This window comes from Aricia agestis, chromosome 2 (assembly GCF_905147365.1).
Source record: "Aricia agestis chromosome 2, ilAriAges1.1, whole genome shotgun sequence".
Classification (NCBI taxonomy): Eukaryota; Metazoa; Arthropoda; class Insecta; order Lepidoptera; family Lycaenidae; genus Aricia; species Aricia agestis.
In genome coordinates this window covers 20,435,095-20,449,645 of record NC_056407.1, presented here as the reverse complement: position 1 = coordinate 20,449,645, position 14,551 = coordinate 20,435,095, and the positions used below count along the sequence as shown (strand labels likewise).

General features: G+C 35.5%; 1 protein-coding gene across 1 annotated transcript in view; it reads right to left on the bottom strand.

The window, feature by feature from the left end:
- Nucleotides 1–14,551, bottom strand: part of LOC121737844 — a 166,810-nt gene that overhangs the window by 115,261 nt on the left and 36,998 nt on the right. The window contains exon 2 of the mRNA XM_042129578.1: nt 12,160–12,365. Coding sequence (XP_041985512.1) covers nt 12,160–12,339 — 180 coding nt within the window. The 5' untranslated portion in view covers nt 12,340–12,365. The remainder of the gene's footprint in view (nt 1–12,159; nt 12,366–14,551) is intronic.

Here is a 14,551-nt window from a genome sequence, read left to right as displayed (position 1 = left end):
CAATTTCTTTAAATTTATCTCTCAGAGATTCTAAAGCAGACATTTTATAAATAGAACGTATGGCTCGCTTCTGCAGCACAAATATTGTATTAATGTCGGCAGCGTTTCCCCATAAAAGGATTCCATATGACATCCTACTATGAAAATAACTAAAATATACTAATCGTGCCGTATCTTCGTCAGAAATTTCCCTAATTTTTCTGACTGCATATGCTGCAGAACTGAGCCTACCTGCAAGATTAACAATGTGAGGACCCCACTGTAATTTACTATCAAGTGTAATACCTAAGAATACAGTGTTGTCTACCAAATTCATCTTCTCATCATTTAATACTACATTGGTTTGGACTTGCCTAACATTGGGCAAAGTAAACTTTATACATTTTGTTTTACTAGAATTTAAAAGTAAGTTATTAACATTAAACCAATGTACTATTTTTGAGAGAGCACTGTTTACCTCGTCGTAGTTCGACTGTTGTCGCTTCACTTTAAAAATAAGTGAAGTGTCATCAGCAAAAAGCACTATCTCATTATTATTATCCTTAACTAGATAAGGTAAGTCATTTATATAGATGAGAAAAAGAAATGGGCCTAATATAGATCCCTGTGGGACACCTAATTCTATTTTGGTTCCTTTGGACCTTTTACTATTAACCTCAACCCTTTGAGTCCTATTTTTAAGGTAAGAAGTCAAAAGGCTGAGAGCAGAGTCTTTAATTCCGTAGTGGCGCAATTTCCTGATCAATGTAGCATGCTCAACACAATCGAAGGCTTTGGAGAGATCGCAAAAAACACCTAAGGCATCCTGCGACTCCTCCCAAGCCTCAAAAATACTGCAAAGGAGTCCTATACCAGCATCCGTTGTAGATCGACCCTTAGTAAATCCGTATTGATTATCATGTAATAAATTATTAGAATTAAAATGTACTAGTAATTGTTTTAAAATATTTTTTTCAAATATTTTACTAAAGGTCGGTAGAATTGATATAGGCCTGAAATTCGTGGGATCCGATTTAGTTCCGGCTTTGAATAAAGGAACAATCTTGCTATGCTTCATTAAGTCAGGAAAAACACCATTTTTTATACAGTCATTGAAAATCATTGCTAAATGAGGAGCTACGATGTCAATTATTGATTTAATAATTTTTTAAATTTATTAATGGAAAGATTTTGAACGTTTTCTGGGATTTTGTTGTAAAGGCGTATACATTGACCTTTAAAAGATTTACTGACTTTACTAAGTCTGATCACCGGCATATCTAGCTTGTGCTTATTTCTAGTATTCCTAGAGTGAATGTCACTTTTAACTTTAAATTTACTTATATTTTTTCTAACATATATTACATTATCCAAAATGTATTGAGAAGCAACAGTTAGAATACCAATTTCTTTAAATTTATCTCTCAGAGATTCTAAAGCAGACATTTTATAAATAGAACGTATGGCTCGCTTCTGCAGCACAAATATTGTATTAATGTCGGCAGCGTTTCCCCATAAAAGGATTCCATATGACATCCTACTATGAAAATAACTAAAATATACTAATCGTGCCGTATCTTCGTCAGAAATTTCCCTAATTTTTCTGACTGCATATGCTGCAGAACTGAGCCTACCTGCAAGATTAACAATGTGAGGACCCCACTGTAATTTACTATCAAGTGTAATACCTAAGAATACAGTGTTGTCTACCAAATTCATCTTCTCATCATTTAATACTACATTGGTTTGGACTTGCCTAACATTGGGCAAAGTAAACTTTATACATTTTGTTTTACTAGAATTTAAAAGTAAGTTATTAACATTAAACCAATGTACTATTTTTGAGAGAGCACTGTTTACCTCGTCGTAGTTCGACTGTTGTCGCTTCACTTTAAAAATAAGTGAAGTGTCATCAGCAAAAAGCACTATCTCATTATTATTATCCTTAACTAGATAAGGTAAGTCATTTATATAGATGAGAAAAAGAAATGGGCCTAATATAGATCCCTGTGGGACACCTAATTCTATTTTGGTTCCTTTGGACCTTTTACTATTAACCTCAACCCTTTGAGTCCTATTTTTAAGGTAAGAAGTCAAAAGGCTGAGAGCAGAGTCTTTAATTCCGTAGTGGCGCAATTTCCTGATCAATGTAGCATGCTCAACACAATCGAAGGCTTTGGAGAGATCGCAAAAAACACCTAAGGCATCCTGCGACTCCTCCCAAGCCTCAAAAATACTGCAAAGGAGTCCTATACCAGCATCCGTTGTAGATCGACCCTTAGTAAATCCGTATTGATTATCATGTAATAAATTATTAGAATTAAAATGTACTAGTAATTGTTTTAAAATATTTTTTTCAAATATTTTACTAAAGGTCGGTAGAATTGATATAGGCCTGAAATTCGTGGGATCCGATTTAGTTCCGGCTTTGAATAAAGGAACAATCTTGCTATGCTTCATTAAGTCAGGAAAAACACCATTTTTTATACAGTCATTGAAAATCATTGCTAAATGAGGAGCTACGATGTCAATTATTGATTTAATAATTTTTGTGGACATGCCCCAGAGATCAGCAGTATTTTTGATACTCAACAATTTAAAGGTATCAATAATATCTCTGGGGTTAATTTCTCTAAACTTAAAATTGACATCACATTCCTTTACATTGTCTCTGAGTAGCTTTTCGGCAGCTTCAGACGAAGAATTTAAATTTTTTGTCGTTGAGACCGGAATGTCAGCAAAAAACTTTTCAAAGACCGTCGCAACTTCTTGATCATTAGTAATCTTTTTATTTTCAAAGTATAGTTCAAAATCAGAGCTACGACAGGTGACATTTCCAGTCTCACCCGCTATTACCTGCCATGTTGTTTTGATTTTATTTTTAGAGTTTTTAATTTTATTTTTTATATATAGGGCTTTAGCAGCTTTACAAACTTTTCTGAAGATTTTTGAGTAGTTTCTAACATATGCTTTAAATACTTCACTATTGTTAATACACCTTTCATCATATAAGTCATATAATCTTTTCCTACTTATTTTTATTCCTTTTGTTGCCCAATTAATAAATTTAGTTTTTTTATTACTGTTTCTAACCGTTTTAGAAGTAAATATTGAATTAAATTGAGTTCTTATCACCTTAAATAATTTATTAAAAGCTTCATCAGAGCTATGTGAGCTGTCCAATAAATGGATATTTGAATTTAATTTACTTCTAAATTGCTCAATACGTTTTGTGGTCACAGGAATAAACACAAGATTTTTCTTCGCATCACTGTCACATTTGATATTAAAAGAGGCTATTTGTCCACAGTGATCAGAACTTAGCTTATTAATTATTTCTTTTTTGTCTGGAATAAGATTAGTAAATATATTGTCAATACAAGTGGCTGTAGTCTCACAGACCCTTGTTGGTTCCTGAAACAAACTGTAAAGGTTATACGATTGAAATAAAGATGTGAATCTAACAGTAGTTGAGGTTAAATCTAATAAATTAATGTTAAAATCGCCACATATAATAACCTTTTTGTTAGATGCACATATTTTTGACAAAATTTGTTCCATAGTTACTTCAAAAGATTCGTATAACCCTGATGGAGGCCTGTATACGCCTACAATTATTAGATGGTTCAGCTCTATGCAGGCCACTTCTATTATTCGTTCAGTAGAGAGACTCACAATATCCTTACGTTCCTTAAATTTAAAATTGTTTCTGATTAATATTAAAGAGCCGCCTCTAATGGCATTTTCTCTACTGAACGAACTTGCTATCTGGTGATCATTGAAGTTGAAAATGAGTTCATGTGATCTAAACCACTGTTCAGATATACACATAATATCAATGTTAAATTCCTTCAAAAATAACTCAATTTCAAGTTCTTTACCTACCATACCTTGTAAATTCTGATGCACCAGATTAATTAAATTACAATTATTTTCACTTACTATATTTGAATCTATTAAATTGGTAGGATTTTGACTATTTAAAGGTAATTTATTTATGCAAGAGATTTCCTCCATTGTCTTATTATCTAATTTAAAGAAATATTTGGAACATATTCCAATTCGTTCAAAATATGACTAATATTCTGCTCAATAAAAGCAGTAGTCGAGGAAGCCAAATACTTGGCTGATTTTATAAACAAAAAGTTAAATAGCAACTTGGCTATACGTCTTTTATAAAAATGAGATAAGAAGTACTTATCTCTTTTCATAGTAGATAATTTCAAATCTAAATTATTAATATCTACAACCTGACATTGTGTATGCGAGTCATTTAAAATAATACAATTATTATTTACAGCTGTATACATTAGGCTATTCAGCTGATACCTGGAAATGTTTTCTTTATTATATCTCTTTGGCAACATTTGAATGTAGGGAAAAGTAAACAATATGACTTTTGTAACATTTTTTATATTAAATAATTTGTCCAAATATTCAGTCATCTGTTTTTTGTTTAATTTTCCTCTCCTCCCAACTAAAAGTATTAATGTAGTATTCGGACGATATGTCATAGTTAAAGCCCTTTTTAAAATTTCAGTGTAAGAAGCTCCGGGCATACAAAAATTAGAAAAAGATTGTCCAATACACATTCTATTCAAATATACACCTAAATCCTTACCTAACTCGTCACTGACTAAAGTAATGTTTGTTGGGCATTCCGTATGTACCTTCTGACTGGAGCATATATCTGCAATATTATTTAAAACGGAATGATCAGCTTTATCTGAGGAACCGTTGATTCTCAATAAAGAATAAACCCGCTCCTCATTGTAATGAGTCACTTCGAGCAGATCATTCATTGCTGATATATGCCCCTGCATTTCTTGCTGTGACAACTCATATTTCTTTTTCAAATTGTCTAAAGAGTCTAGAAGTATTGAAATCTCTGCTTGTAGGTTGCATACATCGGCCTCATAGCTACACTTAATTTGCTCTAAGTCAATTTTACAATTTAGCAAATTATTATTCAAAATTTGGTTTTCTTTAACAACCTTTGATAAATTATTTAAACATTTTTTATTTTTCAGTGACAGTTTACAATAATTCTTGATGCACTTTCTGATTCTAATATATTTCTTTAATTTTTTCCTACTATTCATTTCACACAGTGGCAATGAATCATCACCGGTTAAATCAACAGTAGAAATGTCAATGTTACATGATTTAGAGATAGAATGTGACTTACTTTTACTATGGATAAGTTCATCATACAAGATTTGTGTTTGGGTGGCACTTTGAACATGTATTTGTTCTTTAAGTTTTAAAATATAGTCCTCAGCATTATTCAATTTAATTTTCAAGTTAGCCGAGTTCTTGAGAGTGTCTTCATACTCCTCTCGGCATTGGTCGAAGCCATCAACGATGTCCTGTAGTTCCACGTTTTGCTTATGAATGTCCTCAAAGTCCAAGCTTAACTTGTTAAGTTCTAATTTTAAATCCTTATTCTTTTGTAAAACAGATAGCATTTCTTTTTCATTATCATCTCTCTCCCTTAACAGCATTTGGCACTGGTCCTTATATTGTTTTAGTTCAGTGAGGGCCACACGAAGTTGCTCCTCAGTACGGCGGACCACGGCTGAGCGAGTCATCATTTTGCTGTCCATTCCCAAGCACTGAAATTAGTTTTATAATATATTAGGCTAAACTGGGCTTGATTATTAGAATTAATTACTTATAAGTCACCTTTTACTATATAAGCTAAAGCCAGCCTCAATATTTCAGTGTATTTTATGTACAGTTACTATGAAAATGGAAAGGATAAGCAAAGTGATAAGGAATGAATAGAATTGAGATTAAGACTATTGAAAATAAACAAGAAACAAACAAGGAGACCAAGAACAAAGTGTGGAAGACAGTATAAACAGATTGAATAGTAATTATTAAATCTGAATAACTGTACAACTCAATATTTAATAACTTAATTTTTGAGTATTTTTGAGGATGACTCTTTGCTTGTTTAATGTGTGTGAAGTATTCGAGTTTAGTGTATGTCTGGGCTTGTTGTTTTTATCTTCAACTTCGCTTCCACTACTCGTCAAGCCAAGAGAGAAGTAAACTTTGCCAAGTGTGTTTTGGACGTAGCTCACAGGGGTGAGCGATGTGGAGTTGATTTTTTATTGTTGTAATTGTAAAAGATGACTTCTAAATATGAAAATTAAAAGCAATACTCCCCGGGTTTACGCAGTCTTTGGGAATAGATCCAGCTCCAATTTGAATTCGTCCAGTCGTTGACAGTTGGCACTTGGCTTGAACTTTGGTTTGTAAAAAACTTATGTTTTACACAAACACTGCTAAGGGTGAAGAGTTACAACAGTTTCTAACACTTTGCTTTTCGTTTGTAATAATTTTCAACGTAGAATATAGCTTAAAACTTAATTTAATTAAATAAAATAGTTGGGAGGTTACAATTTTACGTGCAGTTACAAATGTTGCTAGCACAAAAAAATGAATATGGAATTTGGAATTTAAATGAATTATTGGCTCCATCTGATAACATACGAATTTATTATGCTAGAGAATAATATACTGGATGTACGAATAATAAAAACTAAGGAAAAGTAACTCCGTCAAAAAACATGCTCCACAATACTTGTCAAAAAAGTGTACCTTAGGTACACATTTCAATACATTTGCAATATTTAGGTGACCTTGAGCGGTACTAGGCTGACGTTACACGACAGATCAAAAGGTACCAAATTTAAAACGGTAATAGTATGGGAGTTACGATCCCTTAGTTTTTATTATTCGTAGTACTGAATGGTATGAGTGAGACGTTCTGAGTTTGCCTACCCTCCAAATTATTTTTCAGAGAACGTATAATATTATGTTCTTTCTTTTATTATGACGTGTACTCGTGTAAGTCACAGCCCTTCGTGAGATACAGTCATAAAACCAGCTGTTTACTGCGTTTCGCCGTCATATTTGTATATTTGTGTGGTAATTTCATTTTTATTATTTTCCACATATTATTTTCTTTGAATTTACTTTTTTATATTGCACTAAAACCTCAACAGAGGGCAAGATCTATTTTCATTTTTAATTTAAATAGATTTAACAAAAAATTATCGAAATTTTTCATTACATTGAAAAATAATATTAAAAATCGGCCAAGTGCGAGTCGGACTCGCGCACGAAGGGTTCCTTACCGGTATAGAGCTCCCATATATGGGAGCCCCCCTTAATTAATAATATTAACGTAATTAAAATTTTATTATTAATTATTAAAGTACAAAATATATAAATAAGGATTTTGTGAAAATTTCAAGTGCAAAGTTTCAATTTCTGTTACCATTATTGATTACAAGTGAAAAAACCTAAAATAATCACGTTTGTTGTATGGGAGCACCCCTTAAATATTAATTATATTGCATTTTCAGTATTTGTTATTATAGCGGCAACAGAAATACACAATTTGTTAAAATTTCAGAAGTCTAGATATAGCGGTTCTTGACTTACAGCCTGGAGACAGACGGACAGACGGAGAGACGGACAGACATCGAAGTCTCAGTAATAGGGTCCCGTTTTTACCCTTTGGGTACGGAACCCTAAAAATATTATACAGATCATTGTCTCGTCAGTGCCTCTACAATATGACGTAATATAATACAACACATAATTAAAATATTTATATTACGACTATTTTTTAGTTCAATTTAATACATTTTCAGTAAGCGCAACGCTCATGCATATTTTATTTTACAATAATATATCCCTTTCCATTGTTTGCTATCCGAATACATTAAAGAGTTAAACTCAAAGAGGTGAAAGAATTTAGATTAAAATATCATTGTGTAAGTGAAACCTGAGGTGAAACCCCACAATTCGTTATATTAAAAGGAAATTTTGGCGGTCAGACGGACGGTGTCTGGTCGAGCCAAGTCATCAACCGAAAAGGTCATATTGACAACCCTCTTATTGTGAAAACATACAATATTATATTTACATTTTACGAGTGTAATACTGATAGAAATTAATTGAAGCTTTTAGTGACAACTGACAAGTGTTGAAAAGGTGAATACGTGTTTCCAAATTTCCACCCGAGCTCATTCAAATACATTCGGTCGCACTATTAGCCAAATTGTATTAGAGCCAGTCCTCACGGCGCAAACATTTTGACACATAGCCGGCCACACGAGCGCTGCGCCATCGCATCGTTATTATGAAGCACTAAGCAGTCTTAATGTCAACACCCCCTCCCGCTTCTTCTTGGGGGCTGCTATCCGTCATGTGTGCATTGCGACGACGCGGCACGCCGTGTGAACACTGAACATCTATTATTTGTAATTAAAATAACGTAACGGCAGCGCTGCGTCGACGCAACGCTGACGCAACGCGCCGTGTGGACGCAGCAGCGGGACCACAGTCAAATAAATCCATCGATTCGAACCTCTGCCTTGCTAAAACTCATTTTTTGTCACAACAGCCCTTTTAGCTTCATCCTAGACAGCATAATAGCTATCCATTTTCCTGGCCTGAGTATTTAAGGTTCACTAGAATCAGTCTGGGTCAAAGTCAACCCTGGGTTTAATAGAGGTATTATTAGATTTCTCTAGTTTCTCGTATTTATACAGAAATAGCATGATATCCACAAATGTAACTTTATGTTATGTAAGCCTAAGTAGCACAAGATTTTTCCTGCAAATAAAAAATGTCTAAGAAAACATTTAAGGTAAGCTTTTTCACATTTCCAGAAGCAACCTTTTAGCTGGTAAAAGGGAGGGGGGGGACACTGGACTCTAGCGATTTTTTACACTTTAAAACTTCATATTTCACAAATGGATCCCTAAATAATATTTTTTAAAAACTTATCCTACGACAGCCCACACGGTGGGGTGGACGCGAAAAAAAATTCATCCCCGCTTGATGTGTGAGGTTATACTTTTTTAAAGATTTTATATATTATTTTGTCGGCATCATCAATATGTGCATTCGTGCCGAATTACAGCTTTTAGGTCCTATAATCTCTGAACAAAACCGCGAACAGATAGACGAACGGACACACCGAAACTATAAGGGTTCCTTGTTGACTACGGAACCCTAAATGCTTATCCTTATCATTACTAATATGATAAATTGTATCTGTCTTTGAACCGATTAAAATAGACGATACTTTGGGAGACGAAATAGACATAGGAAAGCTTTTCAAAACATGTACGGTCTCCGTGCGGTTATAAATAGTTAAAGGAAACATTTTTCGTTTTTCTTAAGCAACGTTTCTAAAGCTAACTCATTTAAAATAACTAATTTGCAACATAATTTCCTTAAAGAGTTGGTTGAAGTTTCATTATAAGGCGCAAAGAATTACCCAGTTGGGGCAAACTGGGAACCGTAAAAGACACGTTTTAACATAATTATGAGTAAAGTGGAAATTCGTTACTGTTTTTATAAAAGTCTAACACGGTCTGGAAAGGTTTTCATTTGGGTTTTCATTACATTTTTTTCTTAGAAAGTCTTTTCAGTCTGTTATAAGATGACACATTTTAAATCGTGGGAGAGCCATGCTTCGGCACGAGAAATACCACGTTCTCACAGAAAACCGGCGTGAAACAGCGCTTGCGCTGTGTTTTGCCGAGTGAGTGAGTTTACCGGAGGCCCAATCCCCTACCCTATTCCCTTTCCTACCCTCCTCTATTCCCTTCCCTTCCCATCCCTATTACCCTATTCCCTCTAAAAGGCCGGCAACGCACCTGCGGCTCTTCTGATGCTGCGAGTGTCCATGGGCGACGGAAGTTGCTTGCCGTCAGGTGACCCGTTTGCTCGTTTGCCCCCTTATTTCATAAAAAAAAATCCTACTAGTAATATTATAAAGGCGAAAGTTTGGATGTATGTATTGATGTATGGATGTTTGTTACTGTTTCACGCAAGAACTACTGAACGGATTTAATGAAACTTTACAATAATATAGCTTATACATATGAATAACACATAGGCTACAACTTAAACCGACTTTAAAAATGGAGGAGGTGTTATGTTAGTTTTTATGTTCAACGATTACTCCGCCGTTTGTGAACCGAATTTCAAATTTTTTCTTTTGGTGTATAGTTTACCATCCCAATTTGGTACCATACTCATAAAAGTGATGAAGGGATCCATAAGTAATCGAGGGAACTTCTCAAAATTTATATGGAAACATGTCGTGGCAACTTCGGTTTCGTGAGCAGTGTTCTAAGAATATTATGCTGCCAACAAGTAAGATTTTGCACCAAGGTGTATCATACAGGTTCGGAAGGTGCTGAGAGAATTATTATACATACAAGTTTGGGAGTTTCGTTGTTTTAAGAACGGAAAGCATATTATGCTACTATGCAAATTACATTCATCATCATCATCATCATCATCATCATATCGATCATCACTATCATAAACCATTATAGAATCATGTATCGTCCCGTTTTGACCCTATTATTGGTACTTTTCATAGTCTTTTATTATATATCACTTAAATCGCGGGTAACACCGCGGGGCACAGACAGTATTATATAATGTTACTTTTCAAATTAAACAATGAACAAGGAAATGAAAAACATTTTCTCTGTTGCAAGCTGTAACTGCTGTCCAAGGGTTAAGTTTTAACTTAGGCTTAGGGCTTTACACGCGTCCGAGCAAACGCGCGGTTTGGCGGCTATACCGCGAGATGACGTGCAAGTATATGTAAATGACAACGCGATTAAAATAAATCGACATGCATAATCTTATATATATATAAAACTCAAATGTGACTGACTGACATGGTGATCTATCAACGCACAGCCCAAACCACTGGATTGATCGGGCTGAAATTTGGCATGCAGGTAGATATTATGACGTAGGCATCCGCTAAGAAAGGATATTGATCAATTCCACCCCCAAGGGGTTAAAATAGGGGATGAAAGTTTGTATATAATAATAATTCTTAACGCGAGCGAAGCCGCGGGCAAAAGCTCGTAATATTATAAATCCAGCCTAACGTAGTCTGACGTCTAGATTCCAAAAGGCCGGCAACGAACCTGCAGCTCTTCTGATGTTGCGGGTGTCCATGGGCGGCGGTAGTTGCTTTCCATCAGGTGCTCCGTTCGCTCGTTTGCCCCCTTATTTCATAAAAAAATCAATGAAACAATTTTTATCACATTTCTCATTTGATAACTGGCGTGATTGAGGATTTTTTTCGACATCGCTACTTAAGAGGCAATACTAGTAAGATCTGGTACTGGCTCCATCCATAATTTAATTGAACTATTTCTAGAAAACTAAATCACAAAAGCTAATTTTCCTGACAAGATGGTGATGCTTATTCTATGAGCGAGATGGCAAATAAATGACTCCGGAGTCTCAGGTGGCCTTAAGAGTTTTTCTGACTCTAATAAGTTTATAAACTCAATACCATGTTCTTGAGATTTTAAGCTCAAACAGTTAAAATCATATGAACCTTTACAAAAATAAAACGATAATAATAAAGCTCTTTAAAGCGAATACTCGCCACCATATTAAATTTTTCGTAAATTAAATTCCATGAATATTACCATAATATAAAATCAATATTCCGCAAAGAGTCCAGTAACACCTGTGCATCTTCGATAAATTGAATTTTAATAAGTAAGTGATATAAAAATACAGAAAATTCGATAATTTAGGTCCAATAGACCCCTGATGTTAGATAAAACTAGTCGGGAGCATCTGCGACTATTTATTATTTATGGTGTTGAGTTTGGGACAAAGTGAAAAGTTATGTAAATTCGCAGTGATAAAATTTTCATACCACAGACATTTGCATGGAGTGTATCGGACCCGAACTTTATCGCTACGCGTACAGAATTTAAAGGGTTATCTTTGTAAAAAACAGAATAATAAATCCATAATTATATCAAATGTATTTGACAAACGTGCAGCTCATGCCTACAAGGGTCTTATGGCACTTTAATCACATTATCATGGAGACGTGGATGCGAAACAGATGTAACTCAAAATTACATCATCATGAGTTTTGGTCATGTAAAATATATAGACGCTGTAAAGAAGCTTACATATTATATACCATTATATGACTACTTTCATGGTCAATGGCTATGTAAAAAACGTGCTCTTACCTGTAATTATACTCATAAGTAATCAAGTAATAAATGACGATATCACTATAAAATCCATGATTCCTGCGAATTTTGTAGGGAAACAGCAAGAAGTTAATAAAAAGAAGAAACTTACATCCACTTCGATTCCGTTGATAGGGAAGATCTTCAGCGGTGGTACGTCTCGTGGGGAGTAACGGCAGAACTCCCGGTCACCACGGTACCACTTCACCTGGTATAGATCTTCCTTCTCCAGGTCGTACATACACTTGATCACCACAGGAGTCCCCCGCTCCACAGCCTCAGGTATCACCATGTAAACGTTACGGAGGCACGCGGCTCCTGAAGAAAAAGATTTAAAATATACAAAAAATATTCGGGTAAGAGCGCTTACAGACAAACCGCACTTGTCGACAGCAGCCGTCTATAATTGCTGTCGACAAGTGTCAAAGATCAACGAAAAATAAAACCGGCCAAGTGCGAGTTGGACTCGCCCATGAAGTGTTCCGCAGCAGCAATAAGGTTATTTTTATATTTCAGTTGATTTAATGAAATGAAAATTAAGGTTTACCATTTATGACGTATAAAGAAAACCGGCCAAGTGCGTGTTGGACTCGCCCATGAAGGGTTTCGCAGCAGCAATAAGGTTTATTATTAATTCTCAAATTAAAAAGTTTTTGATTTATTTTTATATTGCAGTTGAAAAAAATGTTTTTGTTGGTTTAAGGTTTACCATTTATGACCTACAGAAACAAGTACTTGCTAAATCTCGTTCAAACCAATTTTCGTTGGTAGTTTTTATAGTAATGTATATCATATATTATTTTTTTAGACTTATCACGCCTCTACTTTAGAAGTTAGAGGGGGGGACACACATTTTACCACTTTGGAAGAGTCTCTCTCACAAACTATTCAGGTTAGAAAAAAATGATATTAGAAACCTCAATATGATTTTTAAAGACGCATAGATTAGATGAAAAATTTTTTTTGTTTCGATTGTACCGATGGGGACTCCTAAAATTTTTAATAATTTTTCCATTTTTGTATCAAAATCTTAATGCGGTTCACAGACTACATGTCCTTACCAGGTTTCAATAGAATAGCTCTTATGGTTTCGGAGAAAAACCTTACGGTGCGCTCTACACAACAGAGCGGACCACGAACCTTACGGTGCACTCTACACAACAGAGCGAACCACGAACCTTACGGTGCGCTCTACACGACAGAGCGGACCACGAACCTTACGGTGCGCTCTACACAATAGAGCGGACCACGAACCTTACGGTGCGCTCTACACAACAGAGCGGACCACGAACCTTACGGTGCGCTCTACACAACAGAGCGGACCACGAACCTTACGGTGCGCTCTACACAACAGAGCGGACCACGAACCTTACGGTGCGCTCTACACAACAGAGCGGACCACGAACCTTACGGTGCGCTCTACACAACAGAGCGGACCACGAACCTTACGGTGCGCTCTACACAACAGAGCGGACCACGAACCTTACGGTGCGCTCTACACAACAGAGCGGACCACGAACCTTACGGTGCAGTGCGCTTTACACGATACAGCGGACTACGAACCTTACGGTGCGCTCTACACAACAGCCAATATGTATACATTTAATAACCCCGCAGACTGCAGACTTTTAATCGGCCGATAGTTAAGTTTGGCTCTTGATTACTGATCAAGAGCCAAACTAAACTATCGGCCGATTAAAAGTCTGTATGAAAGTGCACATATTATAAGATACCGAGTCGGCCGATAATTAAGTTTGATGGGCTATACGATTGCCTTCAAGCTTAACCATCACGGTCGGCCAACTCGGCAGAAACCCGAATTGTGTAAAATTTTATATTCAAAAATATATCACTGTGAATGGAATCGTGTGAGAATAATCGGCCGACAGCAGTTGTCTAGTCTACGCACTCACTACCAACCCAACTGTTTAGTTGACGTAGTGTGCGTCGCGTGCGCGCTAACAGCCCAACCCGACCAAACTATCTGTCTGCAGTCTGCGCGGCCTCTTAATATACATACATACATAATATAATAAAATCGTAGGAAAGTTAAAACTGTACATTGAACATTTGTTAAAATAAATACTTGGAGCGTAATCTACAATCGATGTGGAAGCCAAAAATATCGTTTTTAGAATTTTTATCTGTTGTATGTCCGGGCTCAATTCTAAAAGTGCTGCATGGATTTACTTCAAATTTTGTATGAATATTACTAAGAGGTCGGGTCAACATAATATAAGCTACATATTTTCACGCTAATACCTACTTTTGATGATGTAGAGCCTTAACGCAGACGACGTCGCAGGCAGCAGCTAGTACATTTATAATATTCGAATGGATTGCATGTATTTTTATAATTAAAACTACCTGTGTGCAATAAATATTAAACCAAAAATAACCAACAAAAATACTAAAATATTAACAAAACCGATAGCTTTTAATAACGAAATAGAGGCAATATTCGCATATCCCAACGGGTTGGGGCTTTCGATCGAAAAAGCTTT